Source organism: Sciurus vulgaris (assembly GCF_902686455.1).
Source record: "Sciurus vulgaris genome assembly, chromosome: 4".
Classification (NCBI taxonomy): Eukaryota; Metazoa; Chordata; class Mammalia; order Rodentia; family Sciuridae; genus Sciurus; species Sciurus vulgaris.
In genome coordinates, this window is record NC_136464.1 from 40,991,780 (window position 1) to 41,006,545 (window position 14,766).

Below are 14,766 nucleotides of genomic sequence, written 5' to 3' on the forward strand. Positions count from 1 at the left end.
AATATAAGTTAGTGGTAATGTCTGGCGATCAAATTTTAATTTTTTTTTTTTTTTTTTTTTTGCAGTGCTGGGGATTAAATTCAGGGCCTTGTGCTTGCAAGGCAAGCACTCTACCAACTGAGCTATCTCCCCAGCCCTTGAGTAATTTTTATTTGCTTCTTTATTCTTTCCTGTTTCCCAAAACTTCTGCTATGCATACATATTTTTATAATTAAAAGACAATGTTTTGCTTTTTTATAAAAGGGAAAAATCTGTCACTAGAATATGCTTATAACTTCTCTATACAAAGGCAGGAGTGTGCAGTCACTTATCTACCCATATTCCATGTTGGGTTTGTGGAAGGTGAAATTGGCACCCCAGGAGCCTGTATGTACACTACCTTATTTGTTACATAAACTCATCAGATGACTGACACACAATACGATCCAAAAGCAATATGACAAAACACATCACTAAAGTATACTAAAATAAGGTTATTTACTTAAAAATGATACATTGGACATAATCTGAATATAGAACAAAGCAATTAATGGTAAACTTAAGGCACCTTTTAAACCAGATGCTGTACAAAATACATTTAGTGTGTTACATATCAAAGATGAATCTATTTTTGGTGTTTTACAATTGCATAAAACTGCTTTTTTAAACCCTTTTTTCAATGCCTATATACAGTTTCCCTAAGTAAGCTATAATGATATTTTCATTTTATACAACATATACTACATTTTAGTTTTTAAGCGGGACAGGACAAAGGTCACTAAAAGAGCTTAAATAATTCCACTGAAAGCAGAGTACAGAGCACAAGCTTAAATTACAATATGCTTAAATCCTTTGCAAAAGCCATATTCACGTATTTTCTTTACGGGACAATCCTTCCACATGGATTCATATGCTACTGCTCTAGATTTAATTTGGTTCTTATGAACATGTTTTCTCTCTGCAGTTTCCATTGTGACTCTCCTAACAATACTGAGGCAAGAAGATGAATTACTACACTGACCAGTCAATAATATTACTAAACAGTACATGAACAACAATTTCTTTAATAAATCAATATTTCTGTTCTTGAAATTATTTTAGATGTTTAACATTTCAAACAATATATATGAAAAGAAATGTGTTTTGATTAGTCAATATCAAATGTGACCTTGGGACCTATACTGTATTTTTGTTCTAAAGAGAAAAAAGAACCTGAAAAAAAAAAAAAGCATTGAATATTTGTTAGAGTGAATAAATAAAAACATGGCACATTCTAGGAAAACATTTTACAGAAAAGAAAGGTCACTTTCTAAGTTTAGAAGCACTTCTGGACACTGAAAAGGCAACATAATGTTCCAAGTAAAGTTTCTTTTGTGAAAATAATTCCAGAGAAATTAGATTTAAATTTTATACTTTAGAAACTTATTCAGTGAGAAAGGACAGTAGGTCGGGGATGTAGCTGTGGTACAGCACTTGTCTACTAGCACATATAAGGCCTTGGGTTTGATCTCTAGCGCTGCCAAAAAAGAAAAAAAAAGAAAGCATGGTAAAAGTTTAGAATGAACAAACTAAAGCCATTTCGGGGGGTTGGGCTTATTGGGGATTGAACCCAGGGCCTCACACATGCTAAGCAAGTGCTCTACCACTAAGCCATACCCCAGTCCTGAAGCAATCTTAATATGACTTTAATCCTAAAGATGTTCACCAGCATAAAGAGAATTCATAAGAAGAATTTTCCTTGAGGGTTAACCTTTGCTGTTTATATTCTGGTAGTTCCGATTTTTGAAGTTTTTATGTTTTAATTATTTATAGGGATGACTGTTTGAAGTCACATATTTTTTTAAACACTAAATTATAAGTGCAGTCAAATAATGGTTTCCAGCATTTTACAAATTATTAACTGTGGTACAATATAATACTTCTTCTTACTGGTCTTTTTTTCATTTACTACATGATCTTCAAATTTAAAAGCAAAAGGGAGAAAATAAGTTTCATGCAATGTTTTTAGATTTTAGGATTACAAATATGGCAAGCATTTGCTTTTTAAAACACTACAAAATGTTTCACTGACCATGTATCTAAGGTTAATTCTTAATATCACTTTTACTAGATCAAGTTAGTTTTAAAAAAATCTTTACAGTGGTCTCATACACTATCTGTTACTTTTAGGCTACATACACTTTTTTTTTTTTTTTTGGTACTGTGATTGAACGCAGGGATACTTAACTTAAAATGGGCCACATCCCCAGCCCATTTTATTTTGAGACAGGGCCTCACTAAGTTGCTTAGGACCTTGATAAATTGCTGAGGGTGACTTTTAACTTGCAATCCTCCTGTTTCAGCCTCCCAAGTCGCTAGGATTATAGGCATGTACCACCGTGCCCAGCTACACACACCATTTTACACACACAAGAATGAAGTTCGCCTTTCTTTACGTATTTTCTTCATTATTAAGATGCTAAATATTTTTAAAGCAAAAATAAATAGACTATGCAAATTGGGTTTCTCTTGTGTTCTCCAATCACATGGTAATTCTGATTAAAATATCCTTGTTTCTCAGTATACAGATGAGAAACACTGAAAAAGCAAATTTGGGGGTAATAGCAATATGCAAATTTATTTCTTAATGAACCTTCAAACTTTTTGTTAGATGAAACTTATCTAATGTGTGTAGACAATATGTTAATTTAAGCTTTAAATGACAGTCAAGTTTTTGGTGATGGGTGGGCATATATTCTGGTTTCCCCCATTTAAACTTTTTTTCTTCTTTCTAAAAATTCTTAAAAGGTTTGAACCTTTTCACTATATTGTGACACAATCACATTATATTCAAAGAAATTTGTTTTACTTAATGCTCTCATTAGTTGTTTTTTCAGGAGATTAATATTTAGAAGGTATTATAAAAACAGCAAGTTTAAGTAAATCAGTATTCCTTGAGATAACAAAGCCTCTATAAAATATCTATCATTTTACTGAGTAACAGCTATATAGTGTAGATGCGGGTACTAAATATTCAAAGTTTTTGCCTTACTCTTCATTGTCTTCACAAATTTGGAACCAGAAATTGTAAAACCAAATATTATCAAATGATTAAATCTATGTCAAAAACATATTTAAGAGTCATTGATAAATTTATGTCAGCTCTGACATATAAATTCCTAATTACAGCATTCTTTTGTAAAGGAAAACTCAGATGGTATTGTCTTAATGAAGTTTTGCTTGAAGTTAATGAAGACCTGGATCTGATACATTACTTTGGATGCATTAATTCTGAAAAAACTCAAATGAAGTTGTACTTTAAAACATTTTTTCCTTTAAGGATAGGATGTGAGGTACATGTGAGCTGGTTTCTACAGTGTGAATGTATGTACATATATAAAATATGGTTGTAAAAGAGCAGGTGTTTTGCAAATAAAGCACATTACACACAAAATATAAATAACTTCCCTTTTAAAAGTTACTGAGAATAAAGAATACAGAATATGATTATAGGCACTTACATTGCTATCAAATGCAGTAACTCACTTCAATAAGAAGTGTTTATAAGCATGGTTCATGGCATTAGAAGCTACAACTTCGGATAGAATGCTTCTCATGACAAAATAATCACAAAAAAAAAAAAAAGATGGTGGTAGAAGGAAATAGTCCAAATTTATGAACGCTTTAAACATTTTTTGGCTTTTATAGCAACTATTATGTTAAAAGATAAAGTTGGCGGGAAGCTACCTTAATTGCAAGGTAAATGGCTTTTATGAGATTGGCGAATCTTGGTCAAATATTGCATTTTTAAAGCACAAAACCACCAGCCACCAACATCTTCCTGTGCATTCACAAATTATTTTCTTCTAATTCAAACGGCAGCAGAGGAACACTGGTGTATGTGTGCACATGCACGTGCGCGCACAGACACACACACACACACACACACACACACACACACACACACCATCATCCAGGAAAGCATGATGCACTATCATGAATTAAGCAGAATCCCAAAGAGATTGTAATCTATAGGCTGTTTTACAAAGGTAGGATACAAAATGAATTTTCTCAGGTAGAAGGCAAAAGTGTGTATTTCTCCATCTCTGTTGAACTCATTTAGCTTCTTAAGGCTTTCACAGAAAGCACCATTTTATGAACAGGCAATTCAGTACATAGAGTTTGACTGGAGACTTACTCATCAGGATTGAAGTTTTGATGCAGTTCATAAAAACCCAATTTAAAAAAAAAGCATCAAAAACCACATTTAAAATAAAGCTGTCCATATGTAAAGAATGAAGTGTTTAGAAGTTTCCAGCTTGTAGTCTATAAGAGTACCAAAAGGTTTAATGTTAGCAGCCTGTGAAGGTGTAGTGAGGAAAGAGTCTGAGAACCAAGTCAACATCCTTATTCCATGCTAATTCCACCTGTTCCTTGGGGGAACATAGTCCTTGCAGTCTAGAATTTCTACTCAGGATGGTTTAATTGTCAAATCTTTACATCTTGGGATTCCACCATCTTGGCAAGTGTCTTCTTGATTCTCAATGCTGTAAGTCTGGAGGCTGGATTATGGGCCCAGCACTCTGACATTAGCTTCAAAACTGCTCGCAGACACTGAAAGATAAAGAGCATGGTAGTGAACAGAAATCATTTATGGGAACATTCATGGACAACTTCTTCAGGGGGTGAGCTCCACTTACTTCATCACTGTTCCATCTGTTAGACACAATTGGCCGCAAACGTTTGACACACACAACCTCACGCATATCTTCATAGGATGGGTCACTGGGTACCATGTTGTAATATGGCAATTGGTACTCTTCTACTATCCCTGTTGGGAGAGAGAAAACACAGAGGCCATAAAAATGGTGGTGAACAAAATATATCAATTTATGCAGCCTTTCTCACTGAGCTGTAGAACTAAAGCTGATTCCTACATAAAGAAGAAAAGAAGTACAAACTGGATAGTTCACTTTAAGTAGCAAATGCATATTTTTCTCTTATTCATGTCCCATTATTTCCTCTACCTCAACCAGTAACCCCATCACAACTGTCACGGTCTATTAACAAAGGGTATACTAATATTCCTTGGGGGGAGGGCAAAATTGTTCACTTATACCCTGAAAATTTTTAATTCCAATCTAAGTATAAGTATCTCTACTTACCCAACTGTTCCTCCTACTAGTGAATTCAGTTTTTCTTATTTTATTTTACAGGAGAAAGACTCACCATGATATACAAAGAGTAAATGCTGCAAGTCTGAGACTGCTGTCCTTAGAAAGGCCCAATTACAAGGTTGGCCCTTGGCTAGTGTCTGGGAACCTGAATGATAAACAATTGCCTACAAAGATGGAAATGTCCCTAAAATGACATGTCTCCCTGTTTCCATATGGTTTGTATGAACAATATGGTATGTGGTCAACACCTGCATTCAGACTTTTGGGAGTATGGAATTTTGGAACCTGCCAGACAAAACATTCTCTTGTGAACAGAATCCAATAAAATTTATGGGTGCAGAGTGTCTACCAAACTTCTCTGGATGATAATGCTTCAAACACATCACAATTTGCTCTCCATTATTGAGGAGAGGACTTTTGGAAGTCTTGCTTGTTTTTCTCAGAATTTTGCCTGAGGCATGTTCTCCCTTTGCGAATTTTAATTTGCATCCTTCCAGTGTAATAAATTCCAGCAATGAGGACAACTACATGCTTAGTCCTATGGCTCTTTCCACAGGAACCTCGAGTAGTCCTGGGAATTCCTGACATATCTATGTCAATTACATAACGAGAGCTGTTATTTATTTATTTATTTTTTTAAATAAACAATCAGAAACACACTACTCAAACTCCTACCTCCTGTGATACAACGACGAGCCATTTCCCAAATGATTAGGCCAAAACTATAGATGTCAGCCATTATGTAGGGCTGGAAATGGTTTTTATTCAGGCTTTCATCAAGCACTTCTGGAGCCATATACCGTTTGGTTCCCACCCTGGTGTTCAAGGGTACATCAACTTCATTTGTATCACTGTAACAGGAGAAAGACAACATTCAGGTTGAGAGCAAAGAACAAAATTGTTTAAACATCTTATGTTTTTGTTATAAGAGCTTCTCTGTCTAAAATAAATAAGGGGGCTGGAGTTGTGGCTCAGTTGTAGAGTACTTGCCTCGCAAGTGTGAGGCACTGGGATGGATCCTTAGCACCACATAAAAATAAATAAATAAAATAAAGGTATTATGTCCATGTACAACTAAAAAATAAATAAATAAAATAAATATATGTACATATACACACACATGTATTTATTTCCTTATCAGAAATCCTTGGGGCTAGATATATAATGAAATTTAGCATCTTTAGATTTTGGAAAAGTAATATGCCCTGTAAATTTGTCACATATTATAGCAGAGTGTGCAGAGCTCCTTAACCTCATTATTGTGTCTTCAGTGAAACACTAAGTCTGACTATTCTCACTAAACTGAATGAAGGTCATAAATAACTTTACATCAAGTTCAGGTCAGATTTTGTCACCAAATCAGTTTAGTGTCTCTCTAAGAAAGAACAATACTGAATAAAAGAAAAAGTGGCAGATAATTATATTTACAAAGAAGTGAATATGAAAATATGCTTTTACCACTCTCACTTGATAAGCTTAAGCATTAAAAATACAGGATTACATTTTATTCTATACTGAGCTGATGAAATTAGTTTTGTTGTAATGTCTACATAAACATACTGACAATCAGTAATAAATGATTTGTTAGTTTTAAATTTTAAGATTAAATTTCAAAGTTGAAGACATGAATGCTTTATTGTTTATGCCCTTCGGTCTAGCAGGTTCTAGAAATTATTCTGAAGCAGAGATAAATATAACACGTTGTATTTTCTTATATAGAATTGGACAAATATTTAAGCCAACACCACTATATCAATTAAGAACACTACAACACCCATGGAAGAAGATTTAGATGGTTCATATAGTTGTTTCATAAACTAGTACTTTCATTTATGGCCTGAAATGTCCAATATTCTGTTTTTTGGTTTCTTGCAGTGCTGGGGCTTGAACCCAGGGCCTTCTTTTTGCAAGGCAAGCACTCTACCATCTGAGCTGTCTCCCCAGCCCTATGGCCTGAAATGAATTCTGAAATGTGAAACAACTTCTGTATTTCTCGAGCTATAACATTAAAATGACTTCAATGATTTTCTAAAAATTGTATAATTCTATATTATTTTAAAAAACTGAGAATATCAAGTGGTAATTGAGAACCAGCATACTAATCCTTCCCTACTTATAGGAGTGTAAACTGATACATGATTTCTGAAGGGGTAATATGCAATATGTCATGATTTAATATATATAAACTGTCTCTTTTTTAAAAATTCATTTGTTCAAACTCTGTGTCAACAGTCCCTTCTCTAGGATTCCATCATGAAGAAATACCTGCACAAGTACTCAAGAATATAATATCTATATGAATAAAATACAACAATGTTCATTAAAACTTTAAAAAAGAAGTAAACAGGAGGCAATCTTAACGTCCCTTAGCTGGATCACAGAAAAATGTATATAGTACATCCATAATATCAAATGCTATGAATTTATCAAAAAGAATGAGGTGGATATAAATAAACTGAAATAGAAAGATGTTTATTACAATAAGAAGCAGAAAATCAAGAATTATGTATAGCATGATGTAATTTTTACAAATAGATTACCTCAAAATTTTAACTATATATTTACAGAACTATTTATTGAACACTTACACATTTTTAGAATTCCAATGTACCGAATGCAAATAAGCAGGTATCTTTTGGAAATTAAAATAATTTCAAAACAGTGGAGTCTACCTACCTGTTGAATTTAACAGCAAGGCCCAGGTCAGCAATGCAGCAACTTCCATTTTTCTTGATGAGGATGTTTTTGCTCTTTAGGTCTCGATGAGCTATTGCAGGCTTTCCTTGGGTGCCATAAATTTCTGTGTGGAGGTGGCACAGACCACAGGCAGCTGAGTAAGCCAACTTGAGCAGGGCTCTGGTGTCTAGTGTAGCACATTTCAGGAAGTCATAGAGAGATCCATTTTCATGGTAATCAGTAATCAAATAAAGTTGAGTCCAGGAACCTGTGCCTTTAATGTCTGCTGCTATAAAACCTGTTCAATTAGTGAGTTTAAAAATGTAGTTATCATCAGAGAAGGCTGGAAGGAGTCAAGAATACTCATTCAGGACACCAAGAATAACTTACATTATCATGTATAGATAGTAATAATTTGATTTGCCTGGTAAAAATTCTTGAATGTATTACCAAAAATTTTACTTCTATTATTTATACATAAAACTACATTTTTGCAATAAATTTACAATAATCCTAACAACGATCATGAAAGTAATAGTCATATAACTAGGGAAAAAAAATCAGTATTATTTAATAAAATCATGTATTATTTAATAACCTGCAGGATATTATCAGTCTATATGATTTTCTATTGGAAAAGGCTCTCAATTTCAAGGAAAAGTAGACACTTCAATAAAATGCAGGGCTGGGGAGATAGCTCAGTCGGTAGAGTGCTTGCCTTGCAAGCACAAGGCCCTGGGTTCAATCCCCAGCACCACGAAAAAAAAAAAAAAAAAAAAAAAGCATATGTTTAACCAAAAGTTGGTTCCTAACTAAGTCAACTCACTCAACTTGCCCATCAATGCCTCTTCCTTATCTGTTTTCTCAGTCTGGCTCACTGACTACTGATCCACAGCACTATCTACTTTTCCCTATCCTTTCTCTTCCTCTCTCCCTTAAGGTTGGTGAGTGCTGTACTGAGTTGAATAGTGTTGTCCCTAAATTCTTGTCCATCTACAATCTATAAATGTGACCTATTTGGAAATAGCATCTTTGTAGATAAATCAAGTTAAGATGGGGCCATACAAGATTAGGGTGGGCTCTAATTCACTGATTGATAACCTATAAGATGGATATGCATCGCGACCCAAGCATACAGGAAAGAAGACCACATTATGACAAAAAGAGAGATTGGAGCATTGTCTATAAGGCAAGAAATAGCACAGATTGCTGTTAACTACCTATAGCCAGGAAGGAGCAAGAGAGCATAGAGCCTTCAGAGGGAGAATGGCCCTGGCAACAACTGATTTTAAACTTCTAGCCTCTGAAGCTCTGAGAAAATAAAATTCTATTGTTTACGCCACCCAACTCACAGCAATTTGTTACAGAAACAATAGGAAAAGAACTAAGTGCTTGTTATGTGCCTGACAATGTGCTATTCCCTCTTGAGGGGTAAAGAAAAAAGAAAACTCAGGAAAATTAGATATATCTAAGCACTCTACTGATTAGATCATACCTAAATTATTTTGCTACTGTATATATGAGGTAGGGAGAGGAACAATATTAAGCATAGAACATAAAATGAAGCTGCACATTAGGTTGTTGAGCTTAAAAAAAGTAAAAGGAAGAAACAGTTAAAAGTGACCCTAGATAACTGCTTAAGTTATCTTATAAAAGATTTGGTTTTCATACGAATAGATCCAATAAACTAGCTTTACTGTCTACCTGAAACTCAGAGCTGTTTATTCAGTTAGAAGGAAATAAAGTGCATGGTTGGGACTGTTTTGGATTTAAATGGTGTATTCTACTGCACATCCTTTAGCCAAATGCACATGCCACATGGCAGGTTTCTACCTGTACCCCACTAACCTTGTCAGAATGTGAAACAGACTAAAATCAAATGGTACCCACCAAGTATATTTTCATGGCGCATTAGTACAGTTTGGTAAATTTCCGTTTCTCGAAACCAGCTAGCTTCTTCAGTGGTAAAAAACACTTTGACTGCCACTTTTTCACCACGCCATTTACCCATCCACACTTCTCCATACCGGCCTTTACCAACTTGCCGGACCATCTGAATCTGCTTGGCAATAGTTCGCTGAACCTTCACAGAAAAAAGTAAAAGGTTTTGAGTTCTTGAAAATAACCTATTAAGACTGACAACGGAATAAGACAGTCTATTCTATCAAAAAGCTTGGTATATCCAACCAACCAATTCCAATGTTAAAATTTATATTGTATACAAAAGAAGAAACAGTGTACAATGTACTCTGAAATCATTAACAGGTTAGTCAATGAGACAGCTATTTCCAGAAGTGGTCACCCTTGGGTACTCACCTTCCTTAAGGACTCGGGCTTTGGCTACATGACTAGCTCTGGGCAACAGAACAGCAAATGTGCTCTAAGCAAAGACTTGATAAATGTTTACATATAGGGGCGTGTCCTTTCTAGCTGTTTTTGGAAGCCCTGTTTACAACAGATAATACCATGTGAATTGCCAGTCCTATGCATAAGCTGTACCACCCAGCTCTAGCTGATTAAGTCTAGAAAACAAACTGCCCTGCAGACCCACAGAATCTTGAGAAATATTAAATGTTTGTGGCTTTAAGTCACTACCTTTTGGGGTAGTTTATTATGTAGCAATCTCTGCAGCTTGGTCTCTGAGGTGCTGCTATACAGTCTGTCCCAGCCCCAGCATTCACCATGAACACTCACTTATACTTTTTTGCTGTATTTCAACTTTTAGAATTCACTCATTTATTCCTGCCTCAAGCTCTTGCTGCACATTCAGTTCCCTTAGAGTGCTGTTTGTTAGCTTTAATAACTTTATAGCACAAGCATACCTCTCAGTTGTTGCACTTACCACAATTACAATCTTATTCACATATACTTTCTTTGAATTATACTCACTGCTCACAGAACATAGGTATTTATTTGGGATGACATCTGAAGTACAATAAGTACTTTACCTGTCATTTTCAGAAGAATTAATGATTATTTTAAATGAAAAAAAAAAAAAAAAACACTATGTCCAGATTGGAAGTGCACCTAAAACGAGCTAAGACTAAAGTCTGTATAAACCTAATCTGGCTCACTTTATACACCATTGATTACAGAATCATTTTGTAATTTTTTTTCAAGTCAGTATTACTGAGGTTTAATTTATATACAAAATTCATCCCTTTTGAGAACAGTAAGTTTTGACAAACGCATGCAGTTATGCAATCACCAACATCACATTTAAGATGAAGAACATTTCCATCACCTACAAAATTTCCCATTTATGAAATTAAATCCCCTCCCCTAGTCTTTGACACCACTGATTTGTTTTCTGTTCCTACAGTTTTACTTTTTCTAGAATATCATATAAACAGAAACATACAATATGTAGACTTTTGTGTCTGGCTTCTTTCATTTAGCATATAATGCTTCTGAAACTGATCCATATTGCTGTGTGTACTAGGGCTTGAAGAGTAATATTTTGTTATATGAATGTGCCACAATTTGTTTATCCATTTACCAGCCAATAAGCTTCTAGGCTGTTTCTAATTTATGTCTGTTATGAATACAGCTGCTATGAACATTAACATTAGGGTCTTTGTGGATATGTTTTTATATTTATTTCTTAGATAAAACAGTAGAAGAAATTGCCTTACTGTCAAGAAATTATATGCTTAACTTTCCAGTCAACTGTTAAATGTGTAAACTTTCCAGTCAACTGGCAAACCATTTTTCAAAGTGACTACACCATTCTGCATTCCAATTTGTATGAAATTTGCAGCTGATCTATATGTTCTTGTTGGTATTTAATACTGTCAGTCTTGGTCATTACGGTAGATATGTAGCAGTATCTCACTGTTTAATCTGCACATCCCTGATGATACAGAGCACCTTTTCATGTGCTTATCTGCCATTCTTCTATCTTCTTTGAAGCAGTACGAGTTCAAATCTTTTGTTCATTTAAAAAAAATTGAGCTGGGCAAGGTGGTGCTGTGGTAATCCCAGCCTAAGGAGGCTGAGGGAAGAGGATTCTAAGTTTGGGGTCAGTTGGGGCAACTTAGTCAGACCCTATCTCAAAATACAAGATCAAAAGGGCTGAGGATGTAGCTCTATGGCAGACTGCCCATGAGCTACATCTCCAGTACTTTTAATACTATTTTAAATATTAATTTTAAATTTCAGTTTCTAATTGTTCATTGCTAGTGTATATAAATTCATAATATTTGTATAATGATTGTATTCAGCAACCTGAGAAACTCACTTGCTGGTTATAGCAGCTTTATCATTTTTTTGGATTTTCAAAATAAATCATCAGACTGCATATGAAGATAGTTTAATTTTCATCTTCCCAATTACAGATTTCATTAGACAAAATTTTAAACAGGATATTAATGTATTTACTTTCAACAAATGCAAAAACAAATTAAAAACCAATCTGGGTATTTAGTGTTATTATAAGGGTGCTCTCCCATTCTCTTTCCTGTACTCTACTAGACTTCCTTTTGCTCATCCATTAATTTATATTTGATTGGTTCTTTATATAAAAACATATCCACAAAGACCTGTTAATGTTCATAGCAGCTATATTCATAACAGATATAAATTAGAAGTTCATCAGTTGGTAAACAGATAAACAAAAGGTGAAGTTCCCTGTTGTATATTTATACATGCACATAACATGATTTTTAAAGAATTCATTCTGCATTGCCTCCCCTTACCCATCCCTTTACTTTGCCCAGCCCCTGCCCACCCCCCCTTTTTTTGGGGTGCTGGGGATTGAACCCAGGGCCTTGTGCTTGCAAGGCAAGCACTCTACCAACTGAGCTATGTCCCCAGCCCCATGCCCAGCCCTTTTTTTGGCTTCAAACTTGTGATCCTCCTGCCTCAGCCTCCTGAGTCACTGGGATTATAAGCACACACCACTGCTGCTTATATGAAACTTCAACTTACCAATAATGGTAATCCAGATCCACTACCAGAACTTTGTGACTGGTCAATAAGGTCTTTTAATGATTCTCCCACTGGAATAAATGCTTCATCCTGTTCCAAATCACGATTGTAACGACGCCTGCTTGAGATACTCTTGCAATAATGTCTTTTAACAGAGAAGAAAACTATATATTAAAATTCTTCAACTATATAATTCTGAGCTAAGAAAAATCTCAAAGATTTTCCACACTGCCATCCTTCCTTCAGACAGAATCATATTCAATCAATATTATCACAGAAAAATAAATCCTGTTACAATATACCTAAAGAAGGGGTTTTTGATGTGTATATGTTATAGATGTTCACAGTATATTGACAAGTGGGGAAAAAAAACCACAAACAGATCAAAACCAGCAGATGTGCCCATCCCACCTGTAAAAAAATTTTTAGTGTCTAAAAATATCAAAAAGCATGTGTAGCATAGGAATACTGATTTTCTACTTAATAAACATTTTTATTTATTTTTAATTTATTTTTTTCCATACGTGTATATAGGGTAATAACGTCTGTCTCATTTTACCATCCTTCCCATCCCACCAACCCACCCTTCCCCTCACTCCCCTCTGCATAATCCAAAATTCCTTCATTGTTCCCTACCCACCCCCAACTATGGATCAGCATTCGCTTATAAGAGAAAACACTTGGCCTTTGGTTTTTTGGGATTGGTTTATTTCACTTAGCCTGATCTTAAACATTTTTGTGCCTGCCTCTAGGCATCCATAGGAGAATTTCCTGAAGGTATACACAAACTGATTTGGTGGTGGTGGGGGTGTACCATGGATTGAACTCGGGGCACTCGACCGCTGAGCCACATCTCCATTCCCATTTTATATTTTATTTAGAGACAGGGTCTCACTGAGTCACTTAGCGCCCTACTTTTGCTGAGGCTGGCTTTGAACTCTCGATTCTCCTGTCTCCGCCTCCTGAGCCACTGGGATTACCGGCATGCACTACTGTGCCCAGCCACAAAATGAATTTTTATAGATACCACAAAACTCCTCTTCAAAGTGAAGTTATTTATATTCCCACCAAGAGTTTAACATCACAATATCATTTCCACATTCAAACCCAAACTTACAACTGCCATATTTTTACGTTTGTCAATTTGGATGGGAACTATTTAATTTGCTTTCCCCTAATTAGTAAAGTCAATGTTTTTTCCTTCTCATGGTTCACAGATTTTTTTCCCCCTGTCAACTGCCTGTTTGTCTCTTTTGCATGTTATTCAATTAAGGTGTTGCATCTTTTTCTCCTACTAAATGGGAGTTCTTTACCACTGAACTACATCCCTAGTCCTTTTTATTTTGAGATAGGGTCTTGATAAATTGCTGAGATTATTGGCATGGACAACCACACCCAGTTTAAATATCTTGGTACTTATATGTACAATTTTTTCTCTTAGTCTGTGACTGCCATGGCATTCCATTTATGGTGTTTTATGTCAGCTTTTGTTTTTTTTGCGGGGGCGGTGCTGGGGATTGAACCCAGGGCCTTGAGTTTTCGAGGCAAGCATTCTACCAATTGAGTTATATCCCCAGCCCCTTAAATTTTAATGTAGTCAAATTAATCAACCTTCTTCTCTTTTTTGAGATATGACTTTGTGTCTTAAAATAATCTTTCCAATCCTAATGTCATAAATCACCCCCTAAGGTTTTAAAATTCTGATTTTCTCATTAAGTTCTTTAACTCTTTGGAAATTATAATATATAATGGAAATTAGAAACAAAGTTAGATTTATATTCTATATGAACAGCCCAACAATTATTATTTTATTTTCATTTTAAATACTATATGGTCAATTGATTGAAATTCAAAAGGCATTCAAAGATGTATAGTGAAAAAAATCTTCCCTCCCACTCCTATCCCTAAATCATCAAGTTAACTTTCCTGGAAGCAAACTATTTCTAGTTTCATGTGTAACCTAAAGACCATTTAAGCATGTTCAAACCAAAATTTATATTTTTATGCTCATTTCCTCTGCTTTTCT

The 14,766-nt window shown here is 34.9% G+C and overlaps 1 protein-coding gene across 3 annotated transcripts in view; it reads right to left on the bottom strand.

Moving 5' to 3' along the window:
- Positions 1-460: 460 nt before the first annotated feature.
- The window catches only part of BMPR1A (bone morphogenetic protein receptor type 1A), a 133,765-nt gene continuing 119,459 nt past the window's right edge, over positions 461-14,766 (bottom strand). For all 3 annotated transcript variants that reach the window (XM_079138245.1, XM_079138243.1, XM_079138244.1), the window contains 6 exons: positions 12,741-12,885; positions 9,702-9,894; positions 7,812-8,109; positions 5,811-5,986; positions 4,659-4,789; positions 461-4,572 (listed from right to left, as the gene is read on the bottom strand). In XM_079138245.1, the coding sequence (XP_078994371.1) occupies positions 4,447-4,572; positions 4,659-4,789; positions 5,811-5,986; positions 7,812-8,109; positions 9,702-9,894; positions 12,741-12,885 (1,069 nt within the window). In that variant the 3' untranslated portion in view covers positions 461-4,446. The remainder of the gene's footprint in view (positions 4,573-4,658; positions 4,790-5,810; positions 5,987-7,811; positions 8,110-9,701; positions 9,895-12,740; positions 12,886-14,766) is intronic.